General features: G+C 40.2%; 1 protein-coding gene across 4 annotated transcripts in view; it reads right to left on the reverse strand.

Moving 5' to 3' along the window:
* The window catches only part of LOC112458607, a 32,617-nt gene extending 26,606 nt beyond the window's left edge, over nt 1-6,011 (reverse strand). Inside the window, exons 1-5 of one of the 4 annotated variants that reach the window (XM_025022342.1) lie at nt 5,908-6,011; nt 4,858-5,157; nt 2,690-3,213; nt 1,679-2,004; nt 594-659 (exon numbers count right to left, since the gene is read on the reverse strand). In XM_025022342.1, coding sequence (XP_024878110.1) covers nt 594-659; nt 1,679-2,004; nt 2,690-3,213; nt 4,858-4,929 — 988 coding nt within the window. In that variant the 5' untranslated portion in view covers nt 4,930-5,157; nt 5,908-6,011. Of the gene's footprint in view, nt 1-593; nt 660-1,678; nt 2,005-2,689; nt 3,214-4,857; nt 5,158-5,907 lie in introns of those variants that run through there. The other 3 variants (XM_025022343.1, XM_025022340.1, XM_025022341.1) reach the window with 3 other exon arrangements.
* Between the last annotated feature and the right edge of the window lie 13,906 nt (nt 6,012-19,917).

Consider the following 19,917-nt stretch of genomic DNA (forward strand, 5'->3'; position numbering starts at 1 on the left):
ATTAAGAACGTCGCGTCTCATAAAGACCGTTTCGCGAGAATGACTTTTCGTCAAGAATATTTTCGTCCAGAACGTAATATTCATTATCGTGCTTCTTTCTTACTCTCTCCCATAGGGTCGATAAATGTCGTCGCTGTCGTCGTCGCACGTTGCCGTTGCTGGTTATCTGAGATTCGCGCGAAAGAGGCGCAAGCAGTTGATTGACAACGCAAGAAGAGCGAGAGGACAGATAAACGCAGCGAAAACAAGAGATGGAGAACAAAGGAGAAGAAGCCCAAGCGCATTCGCATAGTCGCATTTGTGTTACCGTATTGTATCCACGCAATACCATTAAAAAGGGCGGCCGCCGAATGACAGAAAGCTTTTATCAAGTCGCGTTCCACTCATTCACACATATTATCATTAATGCGTCATCATCATTGTCATCGTCATCGTTGTCATCGTCATCGTTGTCATCGTCATCACTGTCATCGTCATCACTGTCATCGTCATTGTTGTCAACGTCATTGCATAAGGTCTCATGCGCTTTCGACGGTCGCTCCGGTGTGGATACGTGAACGACTATATCGTCTATTCGCCGGACTATGTAATACCTATTGCGCAAAACGGGAAAAAGAGCCTGACCCATGAATGAATGGCTGAAACGAGTGGATGAGATTCTGAAAGAAAAGAACATCAATTCATTTCCTTAGAGCTACCGTCATTTTTCTCGTCTCCTCTCGTTTCCTCTACTTCACGCGCGCGTTATTCCACGCACACATATATCTACAAACGCATGGGATCGATTCACATCGATGTCAATTAGCGCTAATTTGCCTGATTAGGCATATTTTACCTCCTCTATTCGGGCAAATGTCGTTAAAATTAACGCGAAGACGTGAGGTAAAAGCAGAATAATTTACGGTTTCGGATAAAGGAGACAATGGAGTGATATTCTAACAATAAAATTAGTAGTATGGTATCTTAATTTAATTAATTTTTACAGCTTTCAACTAATTTTAATAAGAACAATAAAATATTCCGTGTTTGATCAGACCTTTCCACGGTCTCTATGTATTATAGACAAGATTATAAGTATCATATAGTGTATAGCTGCCCCGCAATCTAGAGATAGCGAATCCCTAACTGGAATTACTTAAACAACTCGACTGCAGAATCGATCGATAGTCTTAACTGGTTAGAGCGATCGACAGCCCCGGTTAAGTAACGTATACGCAGCTAGAGAGTAAAATCGGTGGCTCACGATCAATGCTTAACCGAGGTTGCTGGTTTTCTGCCCTTCAATTCGTAATGATAACCACGAACGCGCGATCGATCGCCATTAGTAGGATCCTGTATCATAAGCTCATCAACTAAATTACTGTGAATATGAATTCGGCAACCAGATCAAAATGAAAGAGGGGTAGAGGGGAAGAGAGGCAGACAGTGAGAGAATGAGAGAAATATATTCGCGCCTAGAAATTCAAGAGAGCGACGTTGGTGGGGCGAATAGAACGAGCGAGAGAATTCTTTTCTTTCTTCCTTTTATCTCCGACGAGGGTCACGACGTATAGTCTATTGTCATCGTCGCGATTTCAACGCGAATTTTTGACATCGCATTTAAGAAACTACCTAGAAACGTGGTACCGAGGGGTTTACTATTTCGCAGAAAACAAGAAGAGACTCTCAAGAGACTCACCCGCTGATCGTCGCGATTTCGTGCTCGCGCTACTCTGAATGTTACAGCCCTGGGTATTGCACGGCTGGGTCGCGCTTAAGAGCGATATATCGAGCGGATTGGTCGTCACGTTGATGTTGGGCCTCTTCTGGCTTCGCCTGTGTTCGGTCGTGCCCTTCTCAAGCGTGTTCGCCTGAATCGAGTTGACTTTCCCGCTGGCCGTGTAATCGATCTGATATCCCGCCCTGGTGTTCTGCTTCTCCTGGGCGGCCACCAGATTTCGAATCGAGGAACGCGTATCGGCCGAATTGGGCTGACCCGCGTCCACCGAGCCTCTCACGGGGGTGCTAAATACAAACCGGATTATATACGGTTTCGTCGCGATAACGCGAGTGGCAGCTGACTGACGAATTCACAGCCGAACCAAAGATGTCCCCTAAATCTTCCCCAAACTTAGAATAAAATTTAGCCCAGGCGGTCAGTTCAGAAAATTTGTAGTTCGTAGCTTGGCCGTAAACTTTGTAACTCCAAGGGGAAAAGATAACAGAAGTAAAAGAGACATTTGATTCCCTTAGGAAATCTCAGTCTTGCCCGAAGCAGAGCAGAGATAGAAATCTTTAATCTGGAAATTATTGCACAACATAGCGATTTAAAATCGAAAAAAGAGAAATATAACTAACGGATTATGTAGTTCACTAGGCAATATATGTTATATATGTAATTTAGACAAAAAATTCGTTCATTTATAAATTTTCTTAAAATTCTTTAATTTCAAGATAGGGGAGTCTTCCGGACATTTCACATAGCACTTTTTAGACATCTCAACGTTTTTGATTTTCTAAATTTCAATTAAATTACGTTGCATTGTAACATTGATATTTCTCATTCAAAATATAGGCCAGCTGAAGTTTTTCATAAAATTCATCTTATTGTTAGCGTAAAATCTACTTTCCACAGTGATGTCACTCGCTGCCACTCATTTAACCGCGTTTCACTGGGGTCGTCATTCACCGAACAGTCAGTTAAACTTACCTAAAGAAATCCGCGGCTCTGAGATCCGGAAGAGGCGGGGTCCTGCCGCTACCGCCGAAGGTAAACCTGGTCTCCTGATGCGTGGGGACCATGGGCGTGGGCGGCGGATGAGTCGTCGTGCCCTCGGCGCCGTTATTTGAGTTGTGTCCCTGATTGATAGAGGAACCGGTGGTCGTCTTATTGTTACCGTCAGGTTGACCCGAATCGAGTCTCGAGCGCATACAGCGACCCGAGGGCCCGGCGACCTCGGTCCCATCGAAGGTGCAAAGCGGGGTCGTGGGCGTCGACGGAAGTGGTAACGGCGGGGTGGTTTGATTCGCCGGCGCCGCGACGGAGATCGGTGATGTAGGTGATGCCGGCGACGAGGTATGGCTGCTCCCGATAGTGTCATCGGGATGCCCCCGATGACCAGCGGGATGGATGGATGATTGTTGAGACGGGGCCGTAGCGGGAGGTGACATTTCGGCCGGTACGTCGATTAGATCGAAGCTGTCGTCTGGCTGCTCCCCGTCTGTCGTCGTTACCTATGAACGGAAAACAGAAATCGTCCCAACATTTACAGTTACACAGTTGCTGATATTTTTAATTTCATGTAGAATATATAGGTGTATATATAAGCATATGAAATAATGTAATATATAAATATACGTGTAAAGTTGCTGCGATTGACAGCGATGACATTTCGCGTTCGAGACCCCGAAATAATTTCTCCTTACCGAAAATATATATCGAGGCGTGAATAGCTCTTGAAGTATGAATGATGAAATAAGTGAATAAATAAACCTTCAGAGATGTTAATAGATAAATAATAATGTTTTAATAGATTAATATTCAGTAGATTTTAACACATTTTTAATTTAAAATTTAATAAAAATATAGAATATTATAAAAATTAGGAAAAATTGCAAAAATTTTCTCGATAGTTTTGTTTAAAAAATCGATTTTAAACTCATCAGAAAATCTCTCTTATTAAATTCAACGCTGTACGAAATCTCACAAACTAAACTAATTTTCTCCTTCTTTTTTCCCTTCTATTTTCTATATCAGGATATGTCAGATTTTCTGTATTTATTAAATTACTACCTCGCGTGCAACGTTTAAGGTTTTCGCGTGGAATCAGATTATTTCCTTAAAGCACTTATCACTCGAGAAATTGATTGATGTATCCGAGTTTGTGGAAAGTAACGAAAGAATATCTCGTCGAAACAGTTGGTAATCTAAAAGGATTGTTTGATATCTCAAATTGCTTAATTCGGAAATGATCGCGTTCGTTCGTTACTCCATGAATCCAGAGCATTAATCACTCCCTTCAGGTGTGCCCTACGAGGAAAAAACCCGGTTCTTGTAATTGTTCATTTAACTCGGGCATATTTGTTAATTCATTTAAAATTAATTTAAAGTACCATGTGCCCCGAGCGAAAAAGTGTATATGACGAGGCTCGCACGTTGGCTTCACGCTTAACCGCAGACTAAAATATGAATACTAAGCACGCAAAGGTACCCATTAAATCCCAACGCGAAGAACATATACTTTCCTCCGTACGGATTCGTTAAACAGCAAACATGGAAGCGCGTTTCATCGATGTGTCGGTGCATAATTTACTAACTTTCTTCGGCACTGCGATGCAATATCGCGGGGCACGTGCGCTTCATCAATTAATATATCTAATTACTATTTAATATCGCACGTAATAATATTTAATGCTTATGAGACTCGTAACCGAAGCATGTATTTAACTTTAACACTGCTTCGTAAAAGCATGCAATGTAGTTCACTGCTACAACGTCAATATTAATAATATAATGATCAGCGTTCCTACGTACATTCAAGTCTAATAGAGTTGCGTAATAACGATATTAATAAAATACATTTCGTAAATATAGATTGGTCAACTTAAGTCAAACTCAATTTCGCGACGATGCGCACGAATTTAACTTTAATCTCGAATTTAATTTTGATTTTAATTTTGACTTTAATTTAGTTTTTAATAACGTTTATTGAAGTAATATTCACCGTATATAATACTTTCGGCGTGTGTACAAATCTTGCATTCTGTAGTATTTATACTGGCCACCCACGTCTCATCAAATTTGCACGTCTAGTCAAATTTGCACCGCCAACGCCGTTTGATAAAACGCGTCTAATTCACGCTTGTCATCCTACCTACCATGGTGAGCATGGTGTTGGCGCTGTCGGTGCTCGTGTTGATCGTGGTCTCGGACGCCGTGCTGGAGCCCATGACCACGACTTTCGGCACTGTGCGGCAGCTACGGCTGCCGCCGGCCGACTTGAAGTTAAACCGTCGGATCGCGGACGACAGAAGATCGCTGTCCCGCCCGCCGCCGCCGCCGCCGTCGGCTCCATGCTGTCCCCGCAATGGCTGCGACTGCGATGTATCCCCCGTGTCACCCGCGTTACTTCCCAAACTGCCACATCTGGCTGCCGACTCACGACTCCTCGAACACCCCTGCAACAGTTCGGATTTACGGATTCGCGCGCGTAGGATGTCCCTCGTAGCTTGTCATCCGTCACGCGAAAATCAATTGGAGCGATTTGTTGGAATTCGCCGATATGAGAAAAAAGAATTTGAAGAGGAATCCTCTATTTCTTTCCATCACGATTCGCTTTGTTGGAGTTTATTTCAGTTAGTTTAAGGATGTTCTATAGATACCGTCCCAACCAAAAGTATGCAGGAAATATTAAAAACTGATATTAATTCTCCAGGAATCCAAAGACAAAAAAATGTATATAAATAGTTACGGAACATCTATGAAACGTAGATTTAGTGACTGTAAATAACTGTTACTACTCTATTTTTTTCAAAAAAAATTGTAAATCGTTTCAAATTTTGTTGCTATATTTTTGTTTGTTGATGATCTGCTTGTGTGTAAAATATTAATATATTAGTAACATTTTTTAATGTTTACATTTTTCTCTGTAAAACCCTTTGTAAAACGGATATTCAAGAATTAATAACTTTTTATCTAAATTGTGAATCGATTTGAAATTTAGCCCCGAACTTTAAAAGAGAATACACAATATATATGATATTAAATTTTCGTCAACTTCGTTACATTTTAACTAACTCTTTAGAACACCCTTAAATGACTTTGATTATTGGAGAATCAACGATCGTGAGCAGAACATATAAAATATAGAATAGATAAAGAAAATGAAGCTTAATCGAAGAATTGTTGCATTTTTCATGTGCGCTTACTTGGGACTTGTGTTCCGGGGTGGACGGTGGATTCGGTGTGCTCGGCAGCGAGCCCCCCGCAGGGGTACAGTGCCGCAGTCGCGCCAGGGCCGTGCGAAGCCCCTCCGTCACGAGGACCTTTTATTGCTCCCGATTTTTCGCCGCTACTCCTCGCGCCGCCTCCTTGTTCCTTCTCCTCACGTTCTCTTTACGATCCCTCAGCAGGGTACTCGAAATCCACCCTCCGTCACTGGCCACGGGGATGATCGTCCGCGGGGAAGTCGAGAGATTCGTCAATCCGCTATCTCGTACCGCTGATTGTGTCCCGCGCCACTTATCAAACACCACATTCACCATTGCACACTTCCTCCGCCCTTACAACCCTCCGATTCTCTTTACCCCGTTTATCTTCTTTCCCTTACCTAAGACACAGAGTTGAGCAAAGTGTAATAAAATCAATCCGCGAGTATTGATTGCCGAGTCGTTTAATTAATAATTATGATCATTGAACAATAAGGAGTCATAATTAATGGAAACGATTAAAGTTAAGATAATAATAGTAGATCACAATTAAGTCATTAGCCATTAATCAGAAAAAGGATAGGTTTATTGTTGATGTATTATAAATTAATAGAATATTTTTTAAAGATTGACTATTTTTAAATAAAATTTATATTTATTAGTTATAAATAACAAGTTTTTTAGTTGTATGTAGATAAAAGAGAGAACACATTAAAATTATTCTCAATATATGTAAACCTCATTTTAAATTTATATAAATAGTTTACGTTGTTTTGATGAGTTTTTGTCATAACTGCATATAAGAATAGTTTTTTGATGATGGCAATTATTACGCAGGAAAAAATTTTTTATCGCGAAGTATCAATGTACAATAAATAAGTCAATAATCTTTTATTTTGTAATTATCGAATAATTTATGATTATATATACATAGTTTTGATTAATAAAGTGATTATTTTAATTGACAATTTACTGATGTATGATTATTTTAATCATAGATACACCCCCCATTAACACCTGTTTTAGCCGATTTTAGATAATTGTTTCCATTAAAATATTCATTAACTACGTGTCTTCTACCGTTTACGTTTTATTTATCGACGATGTGATAGAAGTACAGCGGGAAGTCGTTTGTTGTTTTATTCATCCATGGGATATTAAGTGGCATTAATCAACTACTCTAATCATCATAAAAATAATTACTTTTCAATACGGCCAGGAAAACTCCTCGATCGTGCCGTAGATAACGATCCCTCTCTGTGATTTAATGGCAGGCCTTGAACGAGAATTCGCGACGCATGGGACGAGCGAATATTAAAGCCTACACACCGAACGAAACACAAGAGTTCTTGCAATACCGTATCTGTAGTACGGTAAACACACGGTCCCATATTCGATGCGAGACAACGGCGAGCTGTCGTGGCAATTTTCATTTTAGATTCACATCAGTTACTTACCGTACACGCGACTCGACGCGACGTTAGTATTTATCATAGCGAAAGCAGCAGCTGCAAAAAGTTTCTATTAACGAGCTCTCGCAATGACGTGCCTTGAATAAAGTAAACACCGAAGTCGCGTGCATGGTGAATAGTAATTTAAATTCGATCCGTGATTCTCTGAGATTTTTTACGTGAAACTTCGTCGTCTAAAATTACTTCGAATTAATATACTTTGCCATGTAGCTTTCGATGATGTTTCCGGTAATTTTTTTTTATAGGATTTATTAAAATGGTACTTTTAGTATGATTTTAATTAATACTTGTGTACAATAATCAATGCCGAGTATAAAAAATGATGGCAATTAAAAGTCGATATAAATATTAATACATAAATTACTAAGTGTAAAAGCAAAATTGTCCCATTCGACGATTCATATATTTTTTCACATTTTTTTTTACCTTTTATAATATCTTCAAAGCAAAAGCTATACAGAACTTTATATAATTTTTAATAGCTTTCAAATATATTTGTCAAAATAGTATTGCTATTTATTGATTGACATTAAAGAGGATCTTGTTATTTTCAAATATATATTTCAACTTTGTTTATCTCAGTAATAATTTTTATCTGTACAGAATTCTAACTAAACAAACGACCCATAGAACGCGATGAGATTTTATCGTTCTATATAAAAATATGGACGTTATACGATTACGTTTAACAAGTGAAGAGATCGTAAAGTTAGTGTTTTGCACCGAACTCGGGACGCTGTCATTTACCGTGCAGTAAGCTGTCCCGTGAACTTCCTCTCTATTACCTTATATATCACCCGTCAATCTCTCGGTCGTACACGTAGCCCTGTTACTCTGTTGCAAAATATTCTTGTGCTCCCGAAGCATCGTCACTCTCTCTCTCTCTCTCTCTCTCTCTCTCCCTTTTCGTAAAATTCCGAACGTCTGTAAAAGGAGCACAAAGGGGCCAGGTGAGGCGAGGCGAGAGACGAGGGGACGAACAGAAGGATACAAAGGGCAGGGCGTTTGTACTTTACGTACGTATGCTTTACGTAAGTCTCGCTTCGATGAGTTCGAATTTTAGTTTAATTTCGATTCAGTCCCACTTATATATACCCACGTTTGACGATCGAAAATCTCGAGGGGATGTGAACTTTCGAGCGCGCGCGTGCGATGACGCGTGCCTCGGGGGAAAAAAAATTGGGCTCGTAAATCAGGCGTGGTAGAACGTATTACGCTCATAAATTGGGCGGGAAAGACATATCTGTTAACCCTCTATTGAGAATGGAGAGACTAAGGTATCCGCAAATTTGTGCTCGAAGTGAAGGAGTATCGATTCTGCACCCAATTTTCGAAATCGCGGTTGGATTTATTGCTATTACGTCTCTTCGTTAAAGCATCTCTCTGGCATCTCTTCATATTTGCATCGGAACAAGACTTAACAAGGAAGCGGCACGTATGTAAATGCAACTATATATAAGTTTAATCCCCCCCGGCCTCCTCCAAATAGTAGATAGTTTTGACAGGGTAATTTGCAACGGTTTAATATTTTTGCAAACCCGCGAAACACGACATGTATACAAAAATAAACATATAATTTTACAAAGCTTTGTACAAGACTGCACGCAGATTGGTTATTACGTTGGGCAATGTTTGGCCGTGGCAGCGTCGAAGGAAAAACAAAACACTCACTATTTCATTGTAACAATATGGAAACCACTTTGACATGAAGTTTCGAAAATGTATAGCCGAGATTTACGACTGGCTATTGTTTTGTAAAAGCTTTTTTTTTTTTAACTGTCGACAGAATCCCGGATCGTTTATTGTTTATTGTATCAAAATCCAGCGGGAAAAAAAGATGCGCTATGCGAACGCGCGGCTTCAATCCGCCGCGCCGTGCAATCCTATTTTCGGTCCAATCGTCGAAATTATTTCGCGCCACAACGAATTAACCCCCGTGTTAACTATTTTATAGAGCTAACGGGCCGCGCTATATTTTCTCGTCGATGTTCGGCTTTGTATTCGCCGGAGTCTAAATCGGATACGCGTTAAATACACCTAACGTGAAAAGCGCGGAAATATTTTCAGCACCATTTGTCATATAAACGGTGAATTAGCTTTTCCGGATATTACGGCCGCATGGAGTGCGATGCCGTGTACACGGGCACACGTATACCCGCACTACCCACACAGTCGCACGTCCTTCCCCACGTCCCACGTCCGAGTAAACGCATCGATTAATTATAATACGGCCACGTTTCTCTGAAAACGCTTCTCCGACGATGACGGATTTCTCATCGGCTAAGCCTGATTTCGCGTCGCGTAACGCGACGAACACATGGCCCGAAATGAAGTCGTTGGTTGAACGGGACGGAAAGAGGGGAAGTGCAATATATATAAACATATTGTATAATATAATGCAAATGATATATGATATGTCGGGAACATATATCGGTTAATTATATAGAATCGACCGCCAATTGGTAAAGGAACTCGTAAATGAAAAGTAACCTGAAACTCCGAGCTATAAATATTGTAAATCCCCATATTGTAATTTTGCTAATATTGAAATAGCGTACGGGATTATATTCGCATTTCATTAACATATATAATTATTCGAATCTACGTAAAAGCGACTATGCAATATTGTCCTCCAATGATTTTAAATTATCGCAGATAGGTTTCATTTCGAATAATGACGGGAATATAGAACAGTTTTTAATTGAATTTCATAATATTTTTTAATAATGCGCGGATCCATTTTATTGTTCTTCCTTTATAAGGCTTCTTTACGCCGCGTCAACAGTCTATATATCACAATTACCGTGACAGCATATATATTCATTACATGGCAATATTTTCCAATAATAAAATTTATCATTGTTTTTATAATTTTAAAAGCGTGACTATAACTCTTCGTCGTAATTTAAAAATAAATATTAATCGATCTTTTAGGCTGTAATTCTGCATTGTAATTAGCTTTTAAATTACTGCGAGTTTGGAAAAATATTATGAAATTGTATGTTATTCCAATTGAACTCGTTATTGTTGAAAGTAGATTTCATGGAAGAGGGGGGCAAATATAACGTTAACCATTACACGTGAGTAGATTCGGTACTCGTAGATATCTGATTGTATTTTCGAGCTTGTTGATCGAACGGGTTTCGATGTGCCAGCATAGTCGCCAGAAGCGACTCGGTTCATTTTTCAAATGTGAAACTTTCCTCGCTCGAGCGCTCTCGTGATATGATGGTTCGATTTCGCCGGATGGCGGCCTACACGAGAGCACGTCGAACGTGACAAATCTGGATAGCAATTAACTTCCGTATAGGTGGCGACGATTAATCGGTGGATTAATATCGGAACTGATCGTTTGTGCGACGAAAATTACATCGCGATAGAATATCTCTCGGAGCTGCGAGTGATGGAAGTCGAGTGATTAGGTCGTCGGGTGGTAAGGGCGAATTTAGGAGGCTTAGGGGGTTCCAAGAGACGTAACACGCTCGGATTGACGTGGGAATTTCGATTAACTTTGCGAAAATCTAACTGGACACCGCATATGCACCGGTACGACGTAATGTAAACGAAACTATTCCTTTATTTAATTAACTGCAATGGTAATTCCATGCAACTCTCTAAATAGTTTGATTGTATTTCACATCTACTTCAATGTGATAAATCAGTATTGCAGCATTGGTCACACCGCTGCACGCTGACCGCAACAGCATCCAATTTGAAGGCGTATAATATGTAATTGACGTGACCTTTTCAAATTGTAGAAGATTTTTCCAAGCTGTTATATTAAACAGTGTGTAGGCAGTATTAATTGTTTTTTTTAGCAGAATTGCCTTAAAAGTTAACTTTTAGTTCTTTCACTCTTAATTGTGATTAATTAAGATAATGTCAAGCAAGTTCTAAATTTCTAGAAAATAACTTTTAACAAAATCTGTGTAAGAAATTAAAATAAATATCTATGACTATGGATTGATATATTACTATAAATATGGAAATTAATACACAAACATAAAACAGTAAATATAAATGTGAATATAAGTAATCCTAAAAGATGAATATAAAGCTTCTTCCAGATATTAAGACAAAACAACAAAATATTTGAATACAAATTTGATAAAAGCTTATTGAATTGATTTAAAAAATAGAAACACGTTTAATGGTTAAATTTAAGTGATTAAATATCAATAGGAAATTAATTTTCATAAATTTTTAATATTATGCGATATCGGTTTTTGTGAGTTTATATACAATAAATATTATACATAAACTAGTTGCAGATATATATATAAATAATAAAATGTATTACATTATAATGTTAATATAATAATAATAATACTAATGATTATAATAAATTAATAAAACACCTATTAATTACTACAGTGAATTAGTACAACAATTTGTATAGCACGGTCGGAACCTAAACTAGCGTTTATATTGCATATCGATAAATCTGCCACTAGTTAGGGGGCAATAACGGGGATAAGAGTGTGCAAGAGAAGTTACGACGACGAATAGGGGGGTAGGTCGAGATGATGCAAGATATGGTACGAGGGAACGTAGGCCGATCGACCTGGTTAACCTACATAAAGAGAGGGAGAGAGAAGGAGGAGGAGGATAGGGTGCCTCTTTCCCTTCGTGCCCCCCCTCCCCTCGTTCCCAACTGTTCGACGTTCTCACGTCACAAAGAAGAAACTTTATCCGATTCTCTCTCTCTCTCTCCCTTCCCTTCTCTGGATAATCTCTATCTCTTTCCATCGGCCAGAGAGACCAGGTGGAAAACTCGGTGCACGCGGTTGGTGCCGACGACTTGGACGATCAAGTGTTTTCGCTACGTTGAACCGAGGTAACGCGAGGCGATTCTTCTCACGAGAAGAAGCGTGATGCTCCAGCGCGATGATTGGCACCCAGGAAAAGTGAAGATTTGTCGTTGACACGGTGTGTTACGGATCGAGAATTGAAATTGATACAATCGCGCTTCAGATCGTGTTGTTGGAAACACGAAAATGATCTCTACGTTTGTTCGTATGTATAATAGGATCGTGACGACGTAGGCGTGATATTCATTTTTTCTTTGTTTTTATAACACGAAATGTTAATTTATTGAAATTAAATCGGTTTTAATTCATTTCTCATATGCTAGACAGTAATATGTCATGTTAAATACATACATGACAATGTAAATTTAAAGTTGTAATGTCAACGTGAATTAAGCTTCAGTAATTTGCTGTAACTTTTCAAATTGTATATAGCGTAGAGTTATTTGTAATGTAAACAGAAGAGAAAAAATTTACTTAACCGAGTCTAATTGTAAAGAATATTACTATAGCCACCATTATAGACGGCGGCGTTTTGATACACGTTGGTTAAAATTAAGCGAAGAATTCACAGCGTAAGTAGAATAAGAGTCAACAATATGTAGGGCTCATTTTGTATGCGCGAGTCCATATTTAAAACAAAACATTGCAATGATAGACTTAGCTCATTCTTCTTCGGCGAGCCTCTCAAACTTTTCAATTTATCTCTTTTCCATCCCTGGCTCTGTTGTCTCTAGAACTTTAAAACTCCCAGTTAATTTTAACTAACTTGAATTTATCGAAAGGGTGCTAAAGGTTAAAAATTGCCACGATAAGTCACAGTTTCTTCGCACTGAATGTTCGAACATTCTCATTTGACGTAATACATGTGGATTGTGGCATACGGTATATATAAAATACTGCGGTGCAAAAGAACTATCTCGTTAATTGGCCACCTGGCAAAACGCAGTAGCCACGCATACCTCCGCGAATCGGTGATTCGTTATCATCGAAACGGGTCACGGTTTCGATGTTCTTTCACACGCTTCGATTCTCGCGCGCTCGACAGATGAGTCGTTTGCCACGACCTCCACGTTCCCGTTTGCCTATCATCGAAACGTAAATACGGCGCAACCCCCAATAATCCGAATTCATCGGTAGTCGGAATTCTTTCCCGAATATAGAGCTTGTTTTACGCCCACACGGAGGGCTAGGTATGTATGTACGTGCCTAGATTCCATAATTTCGGGGTAGATGAGAATGGAGATTAGTAAAACCATCTTGTTTCTAATGCTAAATATAACACATCATTTCTTTATCTTAATCTGAAATTCATACCAGGGCAGATCCCAGATGACATTTGAATTGCTCAAATATTCCCAAGATAGGTTCTGCATAATAACTCGAGAAAATCTATCGCGACCCAAGTTGAATAGTTGAATGGTTTTGACCCACATCATGCATGCGTCAACCGATACATAATTTGCGGGACGTTTTCTGAAAATTTTGTTTACGGCGAGTGCGAAAAGTATTTCTCTAATATCCGTCGAACAAATGAAAATGTTTAAATTAAAGTTTCAATTTACGATGTATATAGTGTGAATGGTGAAAGGTGCATGGAGGTACGAGGTACAATTGTAAATATTTCGTGACAGTTCTCATATGTCTAACTGACAGAGAATTTATAGCGAGATTAAAAAGACATGTAGACGGACTAACACCGTGATAAGTTGTATACAAATGAAAGTCAATTCTTGATATTTGACTCGCGTGACATTTACTTGCAGGCAGCTTGCATGTAACTTTAAAAGTGACAGAGAGATTACATAAGTTTGCAGTATTCACAATGAAAAATGCACGCTATATTTCACAGATGCTACGATGTCACAGTTCTCTCTCTCTCTCTCTCTCTCTCTCTCTCTCTCTCTCTCTCTTGCGCGCGCGCACACGTTTTTTCTCTTTGGGAACATATTATAAAAATATTACAGATACTAAAAATCGTAAAATATATCGGATATTTTTCTTCCTTTTTAAATATTGACATTTTCGCTCATTATAAGTATTACTTCGCTTAATAATATATTTTTTGCATATTTTTGCTCGTACATTTAAGTATCGGAATTCAGCAATTCAAATGCCTTGAATATCACGAATATACGCTCGCTGCTAATTAATTCAGGTTATAGAGGTTGTACAGTGTGCTACGTTGGACGGTTGCGCTATGGTTTGAAGTTCAAATGCATTTAATCGCATTGCGACGGGAGAGAATGAGAGTAAGAGACAAGCTTAGTAGAGAAGAATATCTATTAGAGGGAAGAGAGTCAAGAGAGCAAGGAAGAGAAATGTATATTAGAGAATGAGCGGGAATTAAGGGAGATATTTATCGGACAGGAAACAGAGGCGACGGAGATATTATTATGTTCTGCGAGGAGAGTCCTTTTCGAGCGTCAAACAGAAATGCATTGCATATAAATTGGACGTCAAATGCGTTTGCATTAAAGCAAGTATAATTGAAAGCAAATAGTAAAGCGAAAGAGAGAAATATAGAAAAGGGGAAAGAGAGAATATGAAGTGAAGAAAAGATACGCGTCAGATTTAATTAATCGAATTAATCAAATGGATTGTTTTAAAAGTACGTTAAAACGAAACTCATACATTCTGACACATACATCTCCTCTCTTTTTCATTATTTTCCTATCGTTATTTTTCTAATAAGGTTAAAATTTATAACGACAATGTTGATCGATCGATCAAAATTGACCTTTCTTTGTGTTCAAATTTCTATTCAAATATCTAAAACGCTCATTCAAACGGTATGCATAATTTATGAATGAACATTGTAAACATAAATTTATAGCAAAATCATTAAAAAATAAGTTTTTTTTCTTCTTCTAATCTTCGGGAAATAGATTTTTGGTATATATCTTAAGAATTATTTCAATTATTTGTGAAAATTAAAATATATTTATTAAGTATTTATATATTTATATGCATTTATTAGGACGTTAAAAAGTGACATTTTTAACAATGCTTTCAAAGTCGATAAGAACAGGGTTAATTCGAGAATAATTGTAACATTGGGGAGTAAAACATCGCATCGTTTTCCAATAACTGTTTCTTTCGCGATTATTTATTGCTATATAGTATAGCTCTGAAATGCATTGAATTCTCATTATTGAAAAATATTCCCATGTCGCATTTATAAAATATGATTTTGATTTAGCGCGCCTTTGCCAGGCGAGCGATTCCATTTCATACATTACGAAGTTTTCGTTCGGCTTTGACGTTTCTGAAAGTCGCCCAATTCAATCGGGAGCGGACGAGAATTGCGCGCATTGCCGATCCATCCGTCTAAATGCGTACCTATATAAGTTCGCAAAGATTATTCGACTGTCGGGCGAAAGGTTATCGGATTCCTTCGACACGCCGAACACGTACGGATGCGTCTATACGGGCGGGATTCTCACTTCGAGTTTGAAAGAAATTGGACGTCCGGTCTGAGTTTCCGGCTAGAGAAAGGGGGCGATCGTGTCGAAGCTGAAATTCGGCTTCGGCCGAGAGACTCGGCCCAGGCACGTCTCGCATCATCGTCCCGACCTACATTCGATCGGCCACCGCGTTCGACAACAAGCTGCTCACGCGGTTAGTAACCGGGAATTGAAACCGATGTAACCGCGGCGAGAGGTCAATTTTCGTAAACTGCGGGAATTTAGCTTTAGGATTTCGTTCCTCGCGGTCCAATTGTCATGAATGAGCATTAGGATGGGTTTTTTTATGCGTTTATCTTCGGAAATCCCCCATTATCCGGATCCCCTTCCGCCCGAGACAATGGGAAAAAAGGTAGAAATATGAGATTCCTATATAACGTAGCGTTGACCCAATTTATCGGTACTAATTAAAACGGGTGATCTATATAATTTATGTCACTTAGCAGTACCATAAATACAATTTACATTTTTATCCAGACATCTCTTCAACAGAGTGCACTGCAAATCCAAGTGTTTTATTTTTACACGCATAAACGTCTAAAAATGACATATTTGACTCAAGTTCTTTTTACATGTTTCTTTCATGTTAAATTACGTCATTTAATCGTTTAATCGTATTAAAAATTATATCGTGTTAAATGACGTGATTTAAAATGGCAAAAGAAACGTATAAGAAGTCCTGCTTTGACTACAATAACACTCTTGGATCTGCAACAATATATAGACGTAAGTTATATTGGTCATCACACATGCGTGGAGATTTTCCGGAAAGGATTAAAATGTCCTACGAGACATCACGGTGCGGCAGCTTTTCTTTTCTCCTCGTTCATCTTGTATTCCTACCTTTTCTACCAGTTTTCAATCCAGTTCTTAACAAACGCGTCGATCCGTCGCGACGGCCGAGAGACGTCATTCGCGGCATGTTGCGATGCATCTCCTCGATGCATACGTCGGACGGTGGCACCGACCGGTTCGCGACACCGTCGCCAGCGACGAGGGGAATGCGCCGACCCGTTCTCGCCTTCACGACGTCACAGAGGAAACATCGCTCACCGGAAACAACAACCCTCACCCTTGTCGCGGTGCCTCCGGGAGGCGGACCGCGTGTTTCTCTTTCGACACCTTCGCGGCCGCGCGTCGCTCCGCGTCGAATGTCAAATCGCGCGCGATTCACGCGATCGCGCGTCTTTCCCTCGTCCGCGCGGCGCGGCGGGCACGAGAAATTGAAATTTCACCCTGAAGCTCTTCCGTCGAATCTCGACGGAGTCTCGAGTCTCCCTCGGAGGGCTGGAGAACGCGAGCGAGGTTTGTCCGCGATGAACCGCGCGCGGAGCGTTGGTCGCAGACGCGGTAACGAGCGTTCACACGGGACGCGCGCGCGCGAGCGCGCGTACGTGTATACACGTGTACACGGGGATTTATGCCCGTGCACATGCACATGCACGAGCGCGAGGGTGTCTGGCTAAACGCTCGTGCGGCTATTAGAAAGGGGGGGTGCGACACGCGAAACGATCGTCGGATCCGTGACGCGCGGGCTTGCACGCAATACCTAAAAGCTTTCCTCAGAAAAAACGATACTGAGAGACTTGAGAGAGGGAGAGTGGAACACCTCCCGCTCTCGCGCTTCACGTATGACTGTCGCATCGCGGTATACAGCAGCAACGGTAACGATGCGCAGGAGCGTGCGAACGCCTGCGCTTCGCAACCCTCCACCACCTTCCGTCTCTTCCTCCTCGCGGGTTAAAGTTAAACCCCTCGCTGTTGTTGTTGCTGCCTCCGCCCCGTTGCCTCCGTCTCACTCTCTCCCTCGTTCTCGCGCGTACCCCCTTCGGTCGATTCGCTGTTTCGATTTTGCGTCCTAATATCTCGCCGTGAGATAAGGGGTAATCGCAATCGGGAGGAAAGGGGTACGCGTGGACGATAAAACGCTGACCGTTCCACGTCCCACATTAACGTGCCCTCTCTTAACGATGAGCGGAGAGACAGTGGTTGATCCCGGCACTATCCGCTTTAATTCTTAAACGGGAGAAGACACAATGACCGATTTCGATAGGTATACTTATGCAATTTCAATCTTATACAATTAATTCTTCGATCAATTCCCGGTATGTAATAGCGTCAAAAGCGGCCAGTTTCACCGGCGATTTATAGAAAAAATAAGTTTCTAAATCAAGGAGTGGGTTAATTAATAAAAGATACTTCCAATTTGACTTTCAAAGTATTCCCGATTAAATCTCATAAATGACAACAAAAAAAAAGATTGAAGTAGATATTCCGATTCGTTACTAAATCTGAATCGTGTCAGAATATCCAACGACACGAGCATAAATTAAACAACATTTTGTTGGCGTCACATAAGTGCAAATAAGCAATAAGCAAACGTGACAGGTGCTGGAAAAGTGAAAAACAAGTGCATTTCCAATGAAGTATCTCTAAAAAAAAAACCGTTTGGAGATACAATTCGCACACGAACAGTTATTGCTAGTAGAGATTTATTTTTAATGTAACGAGTACTCTCTTTTAGCGTTTTTTATTTTAGGCGCAACGAGTTTTGAGACGAAAAGCTCGCGAACATCGCATTCAGAGGCAGGTTTAGCTGTACCGATTTCGTACTATCATCTATCGACAGCGAAGCTGTATTTGGGGTAAAGGTGACTGACCGAAGTTTAGAACAACCTCCGTCTTTAGCCAGACGCAGCGTGGAAATGTGGGACGTAGATCACATAAAACGAAATGCGTATTTTGTTATTTGGTGTGTGTATCCATACGGATACGCGCCAGTGCCTACTGTGTGTGGGTAGGAAAAATCAACACGAAAGACGTGAATATTTCACGAGTTTGTTTGTGGGTCAGCGATAAATTGGCGTAATTACGCGAAGGGGGGGAGGGGAAAGCCGAAAAATGTAAAGTGGCAGTTAAAGTTCCGCGACGTTTTACTAACCAGCGTCTAACAAAATATTCACGAGTTAATATATCTTGAAACAAATGAAAAACGTATCGCATCAAGTAGAATCATTTTCGCATTCCTTCGTGTGGAAAAAAGTATATGAAAGCTTATTTCACGGACCTGCCAGAGAACGTGTTTTGTTCCCTTTATGCTTTTATGAAAACCTTCGCGAAAGCCGTCCAAACACCTGTACGTTTTACGCGCGATATTTTCTTCTTTCAATATTTTCTGCGTATAAGCCGGGGGATGACATTCAGTAGCGGATTTTACAATAGCTGTACACCACGTGCGCGCGCGTCAAACAATTGACTAAATAAAACAATTTATTTAGCAAAGCACTGTGTATGAAAGATATCATTTAACAACAATTATATCTGTATAATTGTTATTTTTTTCTGTAACACAATATAGTCTATATTCTTCTCTTCAGATATAATCTACCGATTGTGCACAAGAGCATATAATTTACTCGTTATAATAATTAAAGATAAAATGTTAAAGACGAGACCGTCTGTCTTCGGTTTAATTTTCATATAATACGAATTCTTTTGCCCAACGATTTCTCGCACCCGGCAAATGCTCGACATTCCTTAAATCCGCCATTGATGCACGGCACTATAGTGCCGTGCTGTAGCGTAATGTTCAGGATATTAGGTATTATAATGTCTCTGAGGGATTCTTAACATCGACCGCGTATAATTACCCGCTCGGTCGATAGACCACCGATATTCCTCCTTTCGTTGCGCGCGACCCCTTACTTATATTTTTTTTCCGCGTCTACCGTGTCGATCATGCGTGCGTCGCGTATGGCAAAATATACGATCGACCGGCTAATTAGCCAGCTGAGATACCACGGGGCGGTGTTCTGCGAGCGCAATCGCCGCTCTTTTCATCGAGAATTACACCCTATATAAGCTTAATATACATCCTCGATAGTCGCAGAAAGCTCTCCCGCAAGTCTTCTCGTCGCCTTACGTCGATCGTCTCGATACCGTGTTTACAACAGCATTTTCCGACGGAATACACAATTATCTCGGACTTAGCTCACTCAGATCGAGTACAGCGATCGCGCGCTGGTTTATCTCTGGATCGTTTCTCGTAGAAATTATTTCAGCCTGTTACGCTCCCGACTCCCGACTTACGATCAAAGAGCAAGGAAAATCGACTTCGGAAGTGTTTGTACGAACCGCAATCGATGAGACGAACTCGGAGTCTTCCCGAGGCCGATTATAATCCTCGATATATATATGGATTTAATGGAATAGATTAAATGGATCGGAGAAAGAGAGAGAATGTGTGTGTGTGTGAGAGAGAGT

The sequence above is a fragment of the Temnothorax curvispinosus genome, unplaced genomic scaffold (assembly GCF_003070985.1).
Source record: "Temnothorax curvispinosus isolate PA1 unplaced genomic scaffold, ASM307098v1 QBEX01009010.1, whole genome shotgun sequence".
NCBI classification, from domain to species: domain Eukaryota; kingdom Metazoa; phylum Arthropoda; class Insecta; order Hymenoptera; family Formicidae; genus Temnothorax; species Temnothorax curvispinosus.